Below are 19,824 nucleotides of genomic sequence, written 5' to 3' on the forward strand. Positions count from 1 at the left end.
ACATGGTGGGTCTGAGGCTTTAAGAGGCTGTGTGGGTTGACACTGCTCCAGGTCTCTCTTACCAGCAAGCAAGAGAGCCCACAGCAGAGGGGATGGAAGGCATGTATTGGAATCCAAATAGGGACCACACATCTCAAAGAACCTCCAGTTACAGTAAGTAACCTTTTCTTCTTCGAGTGATGGTCCCTATATGGATTCCAGATGTGGGTGTGTGCAGACAGCAGCAGCGTGCCCAAGCAGTGAAGCACCGCCATTTCGTGTGGTAGCAGGCCCTGGTAGACTGGCGGAGGCAGGTGGGGCAAGACAAACTGCAGCCACACTCTGTGGGTGAAATAGCTGATCAGCAGACTCTGCCAACAGCTAATCACCCTGATGGTCCCAGTAGGTGCTAAGCATCCACTATTTTTTCTCTGTGGGTTCTGGGGCCCCTGGGTACCCCCAAAGTTGGTGCCTATGGCCACTAGGTTGATTGTAGCTAGATCTCGCTGCACCTTGTGCAGAACTTGTGGAAGCAGGGGGATGGACGGGAGACGTAGCACAGTTCGGTGGTCGAGGGCATGAGAAGTACATAGCCCCAGAAGCCCAGCAGAAGAGGGGAAGTTTGTGGTTTGCGGCAGTCATGAAGAGATCCCAATACGGTTTGCCTCAGTGGCAAAAGACCAAACAGAGTGTGGGGTCATGGAGCTCCCATTTGTGATTGGCGTAGAAGGACCGTCTGATCAAGTCCACCAGGGAGTTGCTGGTACCTGGGAGATGCATAGCGTGGAGGGTGAATCCATGCCTGAGGCACCATTTCCAGTGGTGAATGGCCTCCATGCAGAGGGAGGGGGACAGGCCACCGTCCTGCTTGCTGATATACACAACTGTAGTAATTTTGTCAGAGAGCGGATGAATGTGCTAGGATCCAATGAGGGGCAGGAACACCTGACAGGCAAGGCAGGTGGCCCGCAATTCAAGGATGATATGCATCTGTGCCTCCCTGGGCGACCAGATGCCCTGAGTTGTATGGCCCTCGAAATGGGTGCCACCACCAATAAGTGAGACGTCCGTGGTGAGAGGAGTGCAAGGAGTGAACGAAAAGCCAGCCAGGACTGTAGATGGGTTGGTCCACCATGAGAGGAAAGCCAGGATGGGGACAGGAGGACTGGCTTGCCCAGGTGATCCGATTGCGGTGTGTAGACTGACCAGAGCCACATTTGGAGGAGGCACATATGCAGGTGGGCATATGGTGTTACAGAAGTGCAGGCCGCCACATGGCCAAGGAGGGAGAGGCACTGACAGATACGTGTACACCGGGCACGACATAACTGTGCAATGAGAGGTGAGGGTGGCAAAACAATCCATCGAGAGAAAAGCTCAGCCCATGAGACAGTCCTGGCATACCCCCATGAAGGTGAGCATATGCGTAGGGACAAGAACTGACTTGTCCTTGTTGATGCAGATACCCAGCCATTGAGGAGGTCACAAAAGGTCTGGATAGTGGAGAGAAGACTGTAACATGATGGTGCAATGAGGAGCCAGTTGTCCAGGTAAGAGAACGCAGAATGGCCAAGATGATGCTGGTGGGCCATGACAACGGGGAAAACCTTTCTGAACATGCAAGGGGCAGTGGCAATAGCAAAGGGGAGAATGCAGAACTGATAACGAGTGTCCCACCATGAAACAGAGGAATGTCCAATGAGCTGGGTGGATGTCTGTATGGAAGTATGCATCCTTAATATTGAGAGCTGCAAACCAGGCCCCACGGAGTAGTGGCGGGATGATGAGAGGGAGCGTGACCATCCAGAACTGGAATTTACGTATTAATTTGTTCAGTGACCAGAAGTCCAAAATGGGGTAGCAGCCTCCTCCCTTTTTTAGCACAAGGAAATAAGGGGAGTAGAACCCACGGCCACATTAGCAGTCTGGGATACATTCTATGGCACCCTTCTGGAGGAGGGTGTCTACTTCTTCTCAAAGGAGTTCATGATGGGAAGGATCCCCATGGCCACCACGGGGTGGACAAGGAAGGAAGGAAAGAAACTATCAGGTACCCCTGGTGAATAATGTCCAATACACAGCAATCAGTGGTGATCTGTCCCAAATGAGGCCAAACAGCAAGATGACCTGTGAAGACGACCTGGGGCGCCTTGGGAGAGGTGGAGGGAGGTTTGAGGGTTTCAGGGGAAAAGTCAAACTGCTGTTTGGCTGGACATTGTGGGAAGGTCGAGGAGGTGGAGCAGTAGCGACAGAGTAACGGAGTTGTTGGGTATGCAGGTGACGACGAGATGGCTCCTGGGGGCACTGAGGTGGCAGGCAATACAGGGACGGGAATGGAAAGATTGCTGGCTGTGGATCGGAGCTGGGGTATAGATACCCAGCAACCAGATAGTGGCAAGGGAATCCTTAAGAGAGTGGAGGGATTTGTCCGTTCTGTCACTGAAAAGTTTGTGATTGTCAAAAGGGAGGTCCTTTAGGGTGATTTGGACTACCTTAGGGAAGCCAGAGGATTGGAGCCAGGAATCCTGGTGGAGTACCACACTGGACGCTAAAGAGTGAGACACTGTGTCAGTGACATTGACTGCAGCTTGGAGGACCACCTTGGTGATCAGCTTGCCCTCATCCAGCAGTGCCTGGAAAACCTGCTGCATCTCTGGTGGTAGAAAGGCCTGAAATTCTGCCAACTTGGAGTATGAGAGAAGTCATACTTCACCAGAAGGGCCTGGTAAGTTGGCAATGGAGAACTGGAGGCCCACAAAGGAATAAACCTTTTGCTCCAGAATATCAAGTTTTTTGGCCACCTTGTGCGGAGGAGTGGTCTTGAAGTGTTGCTGTCGGGCAGGTTCAGTCGCTGTGTGGACCATGAGCGAGTAGGGGGTAAAGGGGAAGACCATGCCGTTAGAAGGAATGAAGTAGTGGTGTTTGGCATGCTTTGGGGTAGGAGCACAGAAAGCTGGGACGTGCCAGATTGGCTGAGCCAGTTTGAGGATGACCTCATGAATAGGGAGGGCAGTGTGGGAGGGCCCAGGTGGTTGCAGGATATCCAGGAACTGGTTTTGCGCATTCTGGACATCTTCCACCAGGAGGCTCAGAGTGGCCGCCATGCACTGAAGCAGGTCATGATACTGGTTATGGTCATCTGGAGAGGGAAGGGAAAGCAGAATGAGCGCTTCATCCAGAGACAAGGAGGCTCCAGTGAGAACCAGCAGCACCGGCCATGTGGGGACGTCCTGAGGTTCGTTGTAAATGGGAGGGTGGAGTGATGTGGGTAGTGGACAGGCAGTAGTGCAGTGGCACCAGTATCCCATGGTTTCAGTAAGGGTCCCTTGTGGGCCAACAGGGCCAGGCATATGGGTCACTGGGCCCTGGGGGTATTGGAACCATGCATTGGTGGAAAGGCTGTACAGCAGGTAGGGCAGCTGTCACTGAGGATCCAGGCTGTAGGATCTCAGGAGAGAATGAGGGGCCTGGCTGGCCCAGGACCACTCAGACTCCAAGGACGGGTCCGGTAGAGGTGGTGTCATTGGTGCAAGGCGGAGCAGAACAGGGCAGAGCAGGAGAGGATCAACTGCCACAGATGGAAGCCTCAAGGCAGCTGGGGAACTGAGGGAAGCCAGCATACAGCAGCATCAGCTCGGCTGTGTGCATCATGGGAGACAGGTGTCCCAGCATGCATGGGACCAGACTGGAGGGGCCTGGCAGTGTCAACGGTGATGGAGGTGGTGCCTGGACTTACGCTCTGTACAAGCCTTCCTAGGAAGTGGAGCAGCCAAGTTGACGTGCGACTTCTCACCCGATCTGGCACAGCTTGGGGGGAGCAATGCTGTGTTCAGAGGTGGTTCCCATTGGGGAGCTGCCCGTATGCCCAGGTCCGTGTTTCTTATGCTCACGGTGGGGCTCTGGCATTTGCGGTGATACTGCCAGCGCATAGGAAGGGACCAGGGGAACACTCACTGGCGGTGATGGTCACTGCTCCAGCAGATCTGATTGCACATGTGGGTGCATAGCCACCTCCATCAGATGTTTGTGGAGGCAAAGTTCTCTAGCTTCCTGAGTCTGAGGTAGGAACAAGCGACAGATGGAATAGCAGGCAAAGATGTGTCTTCGCCGAGGCAACATTGGTGTTCATCACTCACACAGAAGGAGTGTTGGTACAAAGCACAGCTTTTGAAGCCAGCTTGGCGGGGCATAGTCCATGGGAAGGGGGGGAGAGGGGGGAAAGAGATGGGGGACAAGAGACGGGGGACGCCTCACGAGGGGAAGAAGTCCAACAGGGGAGCCTAACCGACAAAGGTGGTAACTATTTACAACTAGAAAAATATGTACAAGATGACAGGAAAAAGATGAACAAAGTTCTCTTAGCAAGCTAAGGGCACTAAGGAACTGGAACGTACGGTGAGCCTCGGATGTTCCATGCAGCCGACGCATGTGCAGGTCAACGGACATTAATACAAACAGTTTGGGCACATGACGCGCATGCGCACCCATGTCTGGAATCCATATTAAGGATCATCCCTTGAAGAAGTAGTCTGTGTTCTAAATTTCTTTTAAGCTGTTTCAGGGACAGAAGCAGCAAAGAGCAAAGGCACTATGATTTAATATCTAGTTAAAACAAATCAGTATTTGCAGAGTGAAAAAAATTACAAACTAAGCAGCACAGCACCCAACACTCATATTTTAAGAGTTTGAAATTTCCAGTACAAGGATTTACTGGTTCTGGTTTTTTTCTTTACAACAAATAGTAACTTTACTTCAATACAAAGGAAATTCCAAATGCTGAGCAACTGGAATTCAAGTTAGATTCTAATTTTGCCTCTAGCCAATTTGTAAAGACACAGAGTATATCTACAAAGGGATAAAAGACCTGTAGCATGGCTGTGGCTAGCCCAGGTCAGCTGATTTGGGCTTCCAGAGCTAACTACTGCTGTGTAGAAATTAGGACTTGGGCTGGAGACCAAGCTCTGGGACTCCCCCCCCCCACAGAGTCCTAGAGCTCAGGTTCCAACCCAAGCCCCAAGATCTACACAGCAATTTTTTAGCCCAGAGCCCAAGCCAGAGCCAGCTAACCTGGGCCAGCTACGGATTTTTTTATCCCTGTGTAGATGTACCATGATTTACAAATCCAATTCACAAACAAATCTACATATCACATGCATGGATTCAGCATCTACCTGAGATAGCACTTAGATTTCTAAAGAACACATTTGGAACTCTTTGCCACAGATCACTGAAGAGAGGTCAAATCCACAGATTACACACAATCCAAGCACAAAGGAGCAGTGCTACTGACATTATTCACCTGGATTACATAAAGGTCATGCTTCAACCTACTTAGAGGAGGTCATGTTTCCTGCCTACTTAGGGAATCACAGACTGAGCCAAAAGGAGGTTCAAATACTTTCAGATGGTATCCAGTTACACAAAACTAGCTAGGCACTGAAACAAGACCTACTGCCTTTATTGTGAAAAAGAAAAAGTAAAGTATATGTACAATGCTAAAACATGCTAGATAGATCACTGAATAAAACAGGACTTTTGAAAGCAATGGATTTACAACTTTCTAGAGGAAAAGAGACTGGGTAATACTGCAGCAAAAACATACTTAAACCAACCAAAAACTGCACTCGACAGTTCACGCAAACATTCCAGATGCTCAAAAAATAATCACTACACACAGCATTTAATACAGATAGTATCAAAGGACCAAAATCCTCTGGTACGTTATTCTGAGTAATCTCAGTTGTGCTACCAGATTTCAAAACACATTTAAATTTCTCTACCTACACTGTAAAAGAAGCCTACTCTGAGGCTACGTCTTCACTGACGGCGGCAAATTCGCCGCCATCAGATCAACTTCTCTGGATCAACTGAGCGGTCAGTGAAGACCCATTCAGTTGATCCAGAAATAGACATATTAAGACCACCTTCTCAAGTGGCGTAGCGCTGCGTCGACGGGAATGTGGTTCCCATCAGCGCAGTGTAGTGAAGATGGCGTGCAGAACAGAAGCAGAGAAGTCGACAGGAGTTACACAAGTTTTTTGCGTAGCTTGCGTAACTCCGATCGACTGCCACCGAATCTCCAAGGTAAGTAAAGACAAACCCTTACAGAGTAAAAGAACTTTCCAAGAGGTTTTCACATAAGAAGGATTACTTGTCACCGGTGCCAACCTCAAGTACTACTGAACTAGAGAAAGGAGAGACTGCAGCTTCTTTGTCATTAACAGTTTTACTTATAAGTTAATGGCATCAGTCTTTAAATACCATGTTAATACCTTTGAAGGTTTAAGAGTTTAAAAAAAATTAGCCTCTACACTTTTGCACCATCAGATAACATTGAGAGATTCAGATTGTTAGCCACCAGCACTGACTTCAGCCTGGGTCAGTAAATAAAGCAAGTAACTGCAGTTGCCAGACCACCTGCATACCTCTGCACAGAAGTCACTCCAGGTACAAATAATAAGTTCTCATGGTAAATACACCAAAGAATCTGGTTATCATCCCTAAGGGAAATAGTAAAGCAGGACAAGATATCAGTGTTTAAGACAGAAGTTATTTTTTGAAAGGGGGTGGGGTATGAATAGATGAGAAACAACCCATGGTTAACGCCCTTAATGTCTCTAAAATTTATGAAGGTATCCAGCTATGTACAGTACACTGAAAGAGTCATTTCTGCTACTGAAAATAAATCTTGAAATTTATGAAGCCCTGGCAACAGACAAGGGCAGTGGAATACAAAAATTAAAACTGAAAATATTCCTCTCGACAGCTACTATACTTGCCCTTTCTATTCGTTCATACTTCTGAAACACAATCTGGATATGATACAAGTTTCTGGCATGCCCTTATTTAAAATAAATAGGTCTTGTCAATTCAGAGGTGGCCATCTCATCAGGATAAATAAAATATCTGGGTCCATATAGAGAATAAAAGAAATAGCAAACTCAAAATTAAAATTGGGTCTGTGATAGGTGAAATGATTTATTAAGTGACACACAAAGTAGAGTAAAAGTGTGGATTACAAAATATAGGATGAATAGGGTGCTACTAGATTAATACATTCATCCAAATGAGATATATTTTCAGTTTAATAAGAGCTTTCAACCTACCTTGCCAATCTTGACAGTTTCAGAATGTTCAAGAACTGAAGCCAGCTGTTCCCAGGTTGGAGCCAAAGCCTTGCAGTGGCCACACCAAGGGGCAAAGAATTTGATAAAGTGATCACCTTTACAAGAAAAAGAAAAAAAGCTAAATTCACATGTATCTGAAACAGTAGCTTTCATTAAAGACTAGCTGTTTACCACCAACTATAAATTTATCATGGTATTTTCTATCTTAAGTACAGGCAATACTGAAAATAAATGATATAGATAAAATACTGCGATGCAGTAAACATTAGCTTTTTAAATGGTATCCATTATACAGCATTTCACTTATATTTACAGTTAGCTTGAAATGTCACAAACTAAACATGGCCACGAATATTTCAGGAGCTAGTTTTTCAATGTCATATCCAATCACCGTAGTGCATAGTTCAAATCTTTCCTCCACCCATATATTTGCACACAAAAAAAACCCTCCGAAGTTAGATGTTTATTAAAAGCATAATGATTTTCATCTAACCATTTGCAAAAATTTCTTATTCTAACAACTATTCACGTGGGTGAGCTATGCTGTTAAAACAGCAGAAAAGGAAACAGGAACAGGAAAGCAGCAGAAGAAAAAGTAAACAGCATAATTTAAAGAGAAAGCTCAAACACTGAACACATTTCTAAAGTGACTGATTCAGTTGCTATAAAACTCATTTTTATTTGAATGAACTATCCTCCTTTCCTTGCATTAATCCTCTGTCATCTTCATGTTTGTCTTTATCTCATTTAAAATTGCATGCTCTTTGGGACAAGGACTTTTTAAAAATTTATGTCATGTGATCCTGGTAGGTAGGGTCTCCTGGGAAGAAAACCCAAGGGATAAAGAAGTTAGGAAGAGTTGACAGTTTTTCAAGGAGACAATATTAAAACACAATTGTCAACTATCGCGATGCAAAAGAAATACAGGACGAATAGTAAGAGGCCAACATGGCTCCATCAGAAGTGCTTTCATTACCTGAAAAATCAAAAAGGAATTCCACAAAAGGTGCAAAATGGACAAATTGCTAAGGAAGAGTACAGGAGAATAGCACAAGCATGTAGGGACAAAATCAGAAAGGCTAAGGCACAAAATGAGTTGCATCTAACAAGGGACATAAAAGGTAGTAACAAATTTCTTTAAATATTTTAGAAGCAAGAGAAAGATGAAGGAAAGTGTAGGTCCTCTACTTAGTAGGGAACGAGAGCTAATAATTGATGACATCAAGAAGGCTGAGGTGTTTAATGCCTATTTTTGCTTCAGTCTTCACTAAAAAGATTAATGGTGACCAGATACTCAAGAAAATTAATAATAAAATGGGGGCAGGAACACCAGTTAAAATAGGGAAAGAACAGGTTAAAGAATATTTAGATAAAGAGGACTGGAGAAGGGCAAACCTATTACCTATCTTTAAAAAGCGGAACAAATAGGACCTGGGCAATTATAGACCAAGCAGCCTAACTTTGACATCTGGAAAGATATTGGAACAAATCATTAAACAATCAATTGGTAAGCACTTAGAAGATATGAGGAATAGCTAGCGTTACAAGTAATAGCAAGCATGGATTTTCAACCAATGATTTAGGCACTTAGGAGTCTAAACCCCATCAACAGCTAATGGAATTTAGACTCGAGTGCCTAGATCCCTTCTGAAAATCACATTTAGACTCCTAAATCAGTTAGGCATTGTGACACTGAGGGCAGCAATGCCTAAATAGCTTTAAAAATCTGGGCCTAAAAACTTTAGAGTCAGTAGCATGAAGCACTAACAACATTAAGGCAACTCCATATTAACACAAAATAGAAAGGAACTAAATACAGAGAAAAGAATGTCAAATACTTTTAACGCAAGGACATGGAAAATTATAGTTACAAAAGAAATGAAAGTATGGAAACCTCTTAGAAGGTCTTTCCCCACTCTCCCCCACACCCCTTCACAAAGGCTCTTACTAACAGAACTTCACTATAAATGGAGATTTAGGCAGGTTCTACTGTAATTCCATTCTAGTTTAAATGTTTGAAAGAAAACTTGAGAGGCAGAGAGAAAGATTGATAAAGAAAAAGATTTACTGGTACAACTTTCTAGCTGGGATTGTTGCCTTTTTCATATTTTTACTCAGTAGTCTCACTATTACTTTATAGTTTAGTTTCTTAACCAAGCACCGTATAAACAAAGACCTAAAAAGTAAGGAATCTAATGACTCAGTCCAGTGGCTTTTTATCTGCAATGAACCTTTGAGTTGGCAAGTGCAGCAAATGTGCCTACTACTTATAAAAACAGTTTATCCGATGTAAATATCACTGCTGCCTCTGATCTTTCTTTTGTGGTCCATCAGCCATGAATAACTTGACATTTCACACTACACTGTATTGTCCCCACAAACTGATAAACAAGTAAAAGCTTCAATATGCTTTAGTGTTTTAAAAAGGGATGAGAAATTGCACACACAAAAAACAATGCCTTTAATGTGAGGCATATGTCAATCCTTATTTGAAAGCTATCAACTTGTACTTTTGGTCCAGACAATGTAAGAGTTTAATTAGTATGTGGTTTCCAAGCTGAAACATTAGACTTTTTAAATTTATTAAGTTTACTTTTCTCATTTAAAATAGGTAGCTAATGCCATGAGGATGCAGACTGTACAATCAGAATTACTACTTTTTTAAATTCCAAAAATGAATCCAACAACAACAAAAATGTACGGTGCATGCACAACGTTATATATAAAAACTACAATAAAAGATTATTTAGTGTGTAAAACAAAGCACTCGGAAGTTGGGAAATGCTAAATTTAAGGGTTTTCCATGCAATCTTAATTTTGCCCCCTTGTGTGCCTACCCTTTGCACTAAAGGAGACAGGGTTCCATGAAAAAAATAGCATGTGATCAAGTAATTAGACTGTATTATAATGCATATGTACCAGGAGGCAATCTTAAATCTCATATTTCCTCACTTTCAAGTACTGGACTTTGTATACAAAAAAAAAAAGCAGTTAAAAGAAAATTTAGGTTACAATTTCCTAGTTTTTTTAAATAGTTTTGAAGCCAGAATCTTCAGCACTACATCATAGACGTCCATCATTTGAACTATGGAAATAACTACATTAATTAGCAACAGAGAAAGATTATTAACCCAGAGTGGAGGATGTAGCTCATGGCTATGTGCTGGGTCCAAGGGATGAGGGGAGCCCAGTCTGGCTTTCCCTTCCCCCCACCCTGAAGTTGGGGAAGCTCTTGACCCATGTGATAGCCCCAGAGGGCAGGGAAGGACCACTAGGGCAATAGGCTCTATCTGGTGGCGGGGGGAGCCTGGACTAGCTCTCCTTCCATGACTACCTACTCCAATGCTACTTAATGATGGTATTCCATAGGACAAGAAAAAATCATGTCTCTAGCGCATTGTAGAATTTCTGCTGCAAACAATGGAGGTGCTAGACCAGTGGTTCCGAGTCACTCCCAGTGGCTCATGGGCCAAAAATATTTTTTACAACCCTGAAGGGCACCAGTCTATCAACTCATAAAAAATTTATTGATGTATACACCATTAAAAGGAGGACAAATCACTACATATTTAAAGTAAACATTTTGATGCTACTGTGCTTATTTTTACATTCACTATTTTACACCTACACATTACTCACAGTATGTCACACACTCACAGACAAAGCACTAATGTAGATCAGTGACTGTCCCCACACACTGAAGCACATGGCCTGGAAGCTAAGTCATGGTGGATGGCCTGCTAAATGCAGGCCAAACCGAAAGGCACTGATTTTGAGAGTCCTGTCCCTCCTCAAGGACGGTGGGTCCTGGCTGATCCATTCTCTCCCCTCCCTCCTGCAGCCAGATTGAAAGAGTTCAGCAAGGAGGCTGCCTCTTTGCTGATCTCCCGTTCCCCTGCTGGAAACCGTATACATCCTGTAGCCCCGTGCGCTCCACCTGGATCCCTAGGCAGTGGCCCCTTCTGCAGCAGGATGGACAGGAACTCAGTGCTCCACTTCCTCTGGCTCTAGCAAGGACCCAGTGCCTAGTAACCCAGGCAGAGCACTTTGATTTCTGCTGGAGCCAGGGACAGAGCACTCATCTTGCCTCTCTTTGGCTCCAGCAGGAATCCTAGCGCTTATTCACAACTCTAATATTTTTAATTAAGTTTTTGTAATATGTAATAAAACTGATGGTTTTTATAAGCAATATAAGTTACGTCTTTGTTACAGAGTTTTGGGCAAGAAGATGGGAGAAAGGTACTTTTAAAGACTAACCCACCATTTTTCTCATATGCCTCACAAGATCATGCAAATACTGTAGGCTTCTCACTAATGAGATCTAAATATCTGTATCAGTCACTTACAGCTACAAGAAAATAATTGAATTACCTTCTGCTATATGCATCTTGAAATTGGCTGCTGAGAGATCATACATTCCCTGTTTAGGTTCAGGAAGTTCTGGTGGTTGCAGATCAGATTCTTGCTCCTATTAAAAAGAAACAAAGTAATTACTCTTTCTGTCTTATACAACAGATGTACACTAAATGAATTGTATAGCAATTGATCTCTGTATTAGATAGTGCTCCATGTGTAATGCTTCCATGTGGCAATGTAAATGGATACATAATTGCCATTTATCAATTTTCAAATTCCCCAAAATATTTCCTACTCCAGCTTTATTTTGCATCAAAGTCTGTGTCAAGTAGACCTTAATAAGGAGTTATTTGAAACGGACGTGAGTCTATTATACAGAAAGCAACTATCACAGTTACTGGAATAACTGCACTTGGTCTCTCCTACACCATCATGGTCTCTTCAAATGTACCTCCCCTTCCCCTTCCCCTTCCTCAATCTTCCAACTATCACCTGAGCTGGGGGAGAACCACATGGTTCTCCCACTCTCAGACTGGGCCCTGGCTGCAGTTCCCAGTGTATCAACTGTGATTACTTCAGCAGGTCTGTCTTAGGCTCAGACCCTGCAGTTCTGTTCCCTCAGGGCACATTAAGAGTGGAGGTCAGCTTCTTTAAAGCAAAGTAGTATTTATTGAGAACCAAAAGCATGTCAGAGAAAACATATCTTAAAAAGATTAAGCCAGCCTATACATATACCTGCTTTTCCCTAAAGGCTTACCATTATCTGGATATAAGAAGGTCCATCTCCTTCAGACTCCTGCTCAGAGCCTGCCGATCAGCTTGTCTGTCAATGAGCTCTCTGACAACTGACTCTCAACCCCCTCTTCTCCTGATAAGTTCTTTTTAGTACCTTTGATCTCTAGCTCCCAGTCTGGCAAGAAAGGTGGGTCACTTCAGCCTGGAAACATGCCATAGTCTTGTAATTCCCACCCCCACGTGTTTGGATGCAGGTTGCTCATTTGGGGATCCATCCTTCCTGTATGTTCCTCCCACAGTCCCCTATTAAGCTACATCAACAACTCGCTTAAAACGGAAAGATTTACAATTCAATGTACAATAATTTCCCTCGAGTGACCAGATCACATTAAGTCTTTATAAATTGCTACATCTCAACATTCTTAAATTATTACACAGTAGCTCCTACAGTATTTATAATTACTACTACCAGGACTACAAGTTTGTCATGGCAGGAAAAAAAGTCAGTGTAATTTTCCCGTTTCTGTGACTTATTCGTGTGTCCAGGACTCATCCCACTGTGGCGGCTCCTATCACACAGGACTGACTCTCTGCTGCAGGCATTGCAACCAGGTGCATTGGCTCACAGTGCCATTCAGGTTGGCTCCTACATCACAACAGGGGGACAGGCCAAACCTGAATGACACTACAATAATGGTCACAACACCTGGAGCAGAGATCCCCAAAGGGCACAGGTGCCACTGCTGCCCATGCCTAACGTGAATGCAGGCTTCCTCTCAACCCTGGGTCGCAGCCCCACAGGAAACAAGGTGCCTGAGGTGAGTGTGCAGGGTAGGCTTGCTCTCCAGCCCCAACCCTACCCCACACTCCCTGGACCTTGTCTCTGTACTGGACTGGGATTAGGGATGTAGAACAGAGGCACAGGGTGCAGATATGGGTGGTTGGTCCCCCCTCATTTGTCAGGGTTTTTAATTAAAAAATCAGATTAGACCAGTGACTTTTACCAAATTTACCATGACTGTTCTTTGATTCAAAAAAATGCAGTGACAAATCTGTAGCCTAATTATCACATATCAGCCCCACTCCTGTCAGAGAAACCACATGTGCCATCACATAAATTTGTGAGGTCTTTCAGCTATGTGTAATTTAAAAGCTATTCAAGACTCCACTTTGAGCACTTGCTCCCAATCCCACACAACCAGCGACATTAAAAAAGTTATCTTATAACTATGTGGTAGTTTGCTCCTTTTTTAATGTTGCCGGTTGTGTGAGATTGAGTGAGTGTGCTCAAAGTGGAGTCATGAATAGCTTTTAAATCTTATCTTATAACTAAGCTGCAGTGGTCACAAACTCACCACCTCTTAACAGAAAAAAAATATCGCTATTTACTAGGAACTAGCTCAGAGCTGAAGAAAACATTACTAGGACTACACTGCTAAAACTTCTCTGCATTTGAAAATTTAAATTTTTTAAAGATATATTAATATGGAGCTTGTTTTAAGCAGAACTGTGTATTTTAATCCACTGAGATCAGCACTTGTTGTGGCTTTGTCTTGACTAGGAAAAGTGGTTAAGATTACAGCAGGTTTATCTAATATGCTAGCTAAGCCGGATCTAAACTCAAGCTTTTTCCTTGTGTAAATGCAGGCTAACACTTTATAACTGGATTTTGTTGGCTGAGTTGTAGCCTTATCTCCTCCTTAGACTACAACATGACCAGCTAATAATTATTGCCCTGCATCTACATTAGGAAAAAGGTTGTATTCACCCTGGACTTATTGAACTTGTATTAGCTAAACCACTTTTCTTAGTCAAGACAAAGTAATTGTGGCCTAGACTTGTCAACTGAAGGTGTACCAAAAAATCCCTTCTTAAATGTCAAGAGGCTAATATTTCCTTGAAATATTATTATGAATTTTGATTTTAAATACAGGAAACAAAGGGCAAGTCAAAGAATGCCCATTTTAATTACTGTTCCGACTACTATTTGGCCACCATTCCTTTTTGTTTTCGCCATCCAATTTTTATTCGTATGAGGTTTTCCTCTTGGAAAGCAAAATCTAACCCCTTTGGTGGCAAGAAATCAGTATGACTCTGGAAGAAGGGAATATTTCCTGTTCACTTACAGCTGGTTCCTCATTTAGTGTCTGCAACATCCAGCTTTCCAGTGCTTGGAAGTCTCTAGGACCCTGGTATTTCACAGGTTCTTGGCCTGGTTTAAGCAGCTTTAGGCTGAAACATTAAAACAGTACAAAGAGTTAAGGTAAAACTTTTCAAATATATAAAACCAAGAAACATTCTCTGGAAATAAATGAACTTTTTGCTGATAACCTCATAACTGAGCTCAGAGCATACTCAGCATGGCCCTCAAATGTCTATCATTAAAAAATCACATCCCCTTAACTTCCATGATGCAGAACCAACCAGAACTCTGTTCTTCTCCTGTAATCTTTTAAAATAGATTTTTAAAAAGCACACAGAAATACCATATTTTAATTAACATTCAAAGAAGTCCTTAGATTAACATGCAATAGTGAATAAAATGCTAGAAAGCATAATTCAAAGGTTTATCCCTGTTTATGCTTGTGAATTATATTTTTCAGTTTGCAAAAAAAAAAAAAAATCAGTTAATTTGTTCAGTATGCGTAAAAACGAAAAGCTCCCTTCCAGGAATTTCTCTGCACTTTTTTGTGCCATGCCACATATGCATGTCCTTGACCAGATGCCACTTCTCATGCCATATTTGACACTGTGTGTCTCAAAGCAACATCCCAGAACCCCATATTCCCCAGTCATATAATTATGGTATGTTTTATACAAAGTATGCCTTGTGAGGTATCATTTTAAAGTCTTGATCTGTTGAACATTAATATCCTGCTGGATTGTATGTGCTATCTTTGTATGTGAAGTTATGAAGTTTTGCTATGTGTGCTACTAAAAGACATTGGAGGTGAGAAACACCCTCAGCCAGCTTTTCAGGTACAACAATGGAGTAGCCAGACAGGTTGATGGCCCATTAAGGGGAATCCACTCTCCCAACAGCCATCCCAAAAGACTTAACAGAGGAAGCACATACACAATGGATGTTGCTTGACCAATGGGGGTGGCCCCCATGACACATGCATAGATCTTTCTCGAGCTGGAAGAAGCTATAAAAGAGGGGGAATAACATCATCACTTGTCTTCACTTCCCTACAACTCAACATCTGAAAGAACAGCTGGAAGACAAAGAACTTCGAATGGGGAGGAGGTTGCGGGCTGCAAAGCAGTCGCAGCCTATATATCAAGAATCTGTAGCCTGCTTGTATTATCTGTCAGGGTGAGATATTGCTCAATTTAAATCCTATATTGTTTGTAGAAGACAGACTGTGAGCTTATTTTTATTTCTTCGGTAACTATATATATGATCTTTTATGCCTACCACTTATAGTTACTTAAAATCTTTCTGTAGTTAATAAAATTGGTGTTATGATTTTACCTAAAACTGTGTTTTGGTTGGAGAGTCTCAGAAATCTCAGCTCAATGGACAAGGACCTGTGCATAACTTCTCCACATCAAGAAAGGGGCAGTCTAGATAATGAGCTTACTCTGGCCAGATTTTGATCAGAGCAGAGAGTATAATTCTGGGGTGCAGTGCATAAAGGCTGGGGGGAATTGGCTAGTGCCTTTACCTATTTTTGGTTCATGAGGAAAGCATTAATCTACCTCAGTTGGGTGTGTGCCTACCTGTGAATGTCTGTGTGAGTACTATATCTGCAAGAGGTTTATAGCTTGCTGACAGCTTCACAGAGTCAAAGGCAACCTAGGTAAACATTCCTGCTATGTAGCTGGGTGTGGGGCTTCACCTGCTGTTGCACTGGGTGATAACAGTGCCTGGAGGGGTATGCTGTTTTATCACCAGTGAGGCATGGTTGGGAGTCAGCTAGCTGAAGGGTTAAGGGAACACAGCGGTTCCAGTTTTTAGGCTGCACCCTGGGGGACTCCGTCACACCATATTAAACTGAATAAAAGCAGCCTGAAGCAGATGTATGAGGTCAGTTAAAATTCATTTAAGTTATTACACTACCCTTCACTTCCTTTGCTAATTTTTGTGGTTTTACAAGCACATTTTCTAAATGTTTCTCTCCTATTTTTCTATTATGAGCTCTCACAACTTGGAAAAATTACTATGCAAAAGTATTGTCAAAAGTATACACATACAAATAGGAAAAAAATCCTCCCTTTATCTCTTTAATTTATAATATTGTATAAGCATTGTACAATACTATACATTACTACTTGTACAATAGTAGTTAAAAACATTCAGAGGTGTATGGTTTTTAAGTTGATACAGTCCCTTTAAGAAGTCAACAACAATTAAAGAAAACTACAAAAGCTGAATCGCTTATCTCTCCCTTTCATACATCTTCTGATAACACTTTGGAGTAGAAACCAAACAGAAATCAAGAAGTTAGCTTAAATGATCCTCTAAGTGTAGTAGCACCTCTATAATTTTATTAAGACGAGATTCAGTTTTTTTCCCACTTAGATCTGTATATCCAACCTCTTGGTTTTGTATAAAAAAAATACAGTGTATCTACCTCCCTAACTGTACAGCATACAACCAATAGATAAAGACTAAATTTCCTGGGGATTTTCAACTAAATCTGTTACTTAGTTAGAGTTAAAATTAATTTTAAAAATCAGACCTTTAAAAATTTCAGCATGTGACTCTGTGGAGAATGAGGCATACATCTGTAGTACAGGTATTTGTATGATTTTATGTACCTCAGTTTACCTGCTTGATAGTATTGTTAGAAGACCAAGCAGGAAATTAAGCGATGGTCTGAGATAAGAACTAGAGTTAAACAATATCAAGGGAGCTACAATAGCTGGACTATTAATTGGGAAGATGCTCTTTCCAGGACAGCCAAAAATGGCACAACTGTTTTACCAAGCCAGAGCCTAGAGATACAAAGGACCATAGACAGTTATAAGTACACAGTGGAAAAAGTAAGTGGAGAGAGAGAGAAAAAATACAACAACATAGTCTGTCAGTATAGTCAACCCAGAGATCCATTCCTAGAGTAGCTGAACCACAGGATTCCACCCTTAAAAGAGGTGAAGAAAGTGCAGTCGTTCCCTTGAGAAGTGCACTCAAAAGGGTCTGTAAAGGGGCTTAAGGCACAGCTCACACTGTAACCATGACCAATCCTTTCATTAACAAATGGCTGGTTTATCGTATCACACTTTCCATGTAGATAAAACCCAGAACCAGCTACCCTCAAATGCACAATTAATTTTTTTCTATCTTACCCATTATAATTGGTATTTCCTGACTCAAAATGGCTGCCATTTTCCATAACTTACAATAGTACTGAATGACCCAACGAGAGTGAAGCTACTCATATCCTCAGTAAAGAGGATCACTTTTTCTAGTAAGGAAGTGATGGGGCCCTAGTAAAAATGTCCACTGCTTCTTATTATTTCCAGTGGGACTGAAGCTGCCCTCAGGGAACAGAACTTCCATTTCAATAAGCACTTTCCTAGCATACCACTCAACTGTCAAACCTGCCAATGTGTGACAAAAGCCACTGAAATGTCTGAACAATGACTGAAATGTGGAACAGTGTTTTGTTGTACATCACAACATAATTGACAGATTATTTTTGTTTTAATCTTTAAGGATATTTTCTCACTTAAAATAGAGCATGGGAAAAAAACGGAATTCTATTCTGTGCAACCATTAAGACATTCATGATGATCCTTAGGGAAATGGTGTAAATTTGACTTTCAGATCCCTAATCCAGACCTCTATCACTTGAACTACAGGAATAATACCTTTGCTAATATTAAATTGACATATGTGCACTGGTTGAGTGTGCATATGTTATGTGTTTATGAGGCAAGCACGAGGCCATAACTAAGGTTGTGTGAAAGGAAGAGATTATTGAGTTGTTTAGAGTGTATTTCCTTTATCACTTGGAGGAAGAAGGAAGTTTTTTGTCATGATGTGGAGTCTGTCACTGTCTTTGAAAACATGCCGTATGGCTATTAAGAATAGGGTTACTAGGTGTCCCATAATTTGTTTCTATGATTTTTAACACTTGTTGGAGAGGTGGGGGTAGAGGAGAAGCAGTAGAAGATAATTAGATGAATCTAGTTCCCTTTTACATGAAATCTTTGTTTATGGAATGGAATCTGCCTTGAATTTTGTGTACCATGGACCAACAAAGAATTAGGCACCATCTTTTTGATGTGTTCTATATACAAAATTAGAACCTTGTTCTCTCTCTCCTTGTGCCAACATTGAAAGCTGAAGTCTTGTCCTGCCTCCCTCTATCACATACATTTTATTAGACTCATATGTCAAACGTAGCTCAGAACAGATTCGGCTTTGTGCCAACTGCTATTAGGCTTTGCCCTTTTGCCCCATTATGTCCAAGGTTACAGTTCCAAATTTATTGTACTAATATTTACCACAGGTCCTACCCTCTAATTAAAATGCTCTGGCAGTGAGAAAGTATTGACAAACTCCATTCAGAAAGAGGGAATACTCAGTTGTTAGAAGGCACTGATAAGGCATTGTGTCTGTATTGATATGAACTACAAAAACAGTAAACTATTTTTAATCTCTGCTGGTCCATCTTCATAAATATCAGTATTTGTGCAACTGACTAGGCAGAGCAGTGAATTGGTATTTATTTTCCAGTTCTGGAGAAATGGTCCAAATACTAACCTAGGGTTTGAATATAAGCTTTTGGGGTCTCTATGGGTATGTATACACAGCAAACCCTGCCAACCCTCTCCCAGAGCAGTGAGTTTCAGAGCCTGGGCCAACTGATTCAGGCTCACATTGCAGGCCTAAAAATAGCAGTGTAGAAGTCTGGGCTCAGGCTGAGGCCTGGGCTCTGAAACCCAGAAACTGGGAAGGACTCAGAGTCCAGACTTCAGCCTGAGCAATTTTCAGCCCTGTAGCATGAGCTACATGTCAGTTGACCCAGGCTCTGAAAATCACTGCTGTGGTTTTGGGGTTTTTTTTTTTTTGCTGAGTAGACATACCCTACCATTGTAGGATATTTATTCACAAAGCTACACAATTGACAGTCTGCTCAAAAGAGGTCCAGCACTAAACTAGCAGGAGTGCTGGAGTTTGGACTGATGTGCTTTAAGCAAAGGCTTGTTTATCTGGTAGTAATTCCCGCTCACATTTTTTTCCCCACAGCCTGGAGGCAAGATGTGAGCCTTCTCACCAAGACATTACCCTGGCCCTCATTGTTGGAACCGCTCACCATCATCTGTCATAACAGGAAAGGTTTAAAAGAGAATAGGTTTAGCGCTCCATCTCATAAGCAGCTGCTAAGTTTTTCAAGACTGATTAAAGCAAAACCACATAGAAAAACTTTCACAGCACCAGCATCACTATGTGCCTGGCTTTAGATAGTGTTATTCATTTATTAGTTTTATTAGCACCAAATTCACATACATTTTTAAGAGACCATTTATACACACTACATGAACTTTGCTATATACAGTTAGATAACTGACACATTATTTTAAAGTAGTTAAAAAAAGTTCTGAACTACTACCACCTCACTGCTTTATGTTGTGTTACTGTCTCAAAGACATGTTCTCAGAGAGAAGGGGG

General features: G+C 42.3%; 1 protein-coding gene across 2 annotated transcripts in view; it reads right to left on the minus strand.

Annotated features, from left to right (window-relative positions):
* TXNDC5 (thioredoxin domain containing 5) overlaps nt 1–19,824 on the minus strand; it is a 49,965-nt gene that overhangs the window by 15,643 nt on the left and 14,498 nt on the right. For both annotated transcript variants that reach the window (XR_010923742.1, XM_067568358.1), the window contains exons 3-5: nt 14,324–14,429; nt 11,478–11,574; nt 7,086–7,201 (exon numbers count right to left, since the gene is read on the minus strand). Coding sequence is in view for 1 of the 2 variants with exons in the window: in XM_067568358.1 (XP_067424459.1) it covers nt 7,086–7,201; nt 11,478–11,574; nt 14,324–14,429 (319 nt within the window). In the remaining variant the exon portion in view is untranslated. The remainder of the gene's footprint in view (nt 1–7,085; nt 7,202–11,477; nt 11,575–14,323; nt 14,430–19,824) is intronic.

This window comes from Emydura macquarii, unplaced genomic scaffold (genome assembly GCF_026122565.2).
Source record: "Emydura macquarii macquarii isolate MOO-44397 ecotype Brisbane River unplaced genomic scaffold, CSIRO-AGI_Emac_v2 contig_2890, whole genome shotgun sequence".
Lineage (NCBI taxonomy): Eukaryota > Metazoa > Chordata > Testudines > Chelidae > Emydura > Emydura macquarii.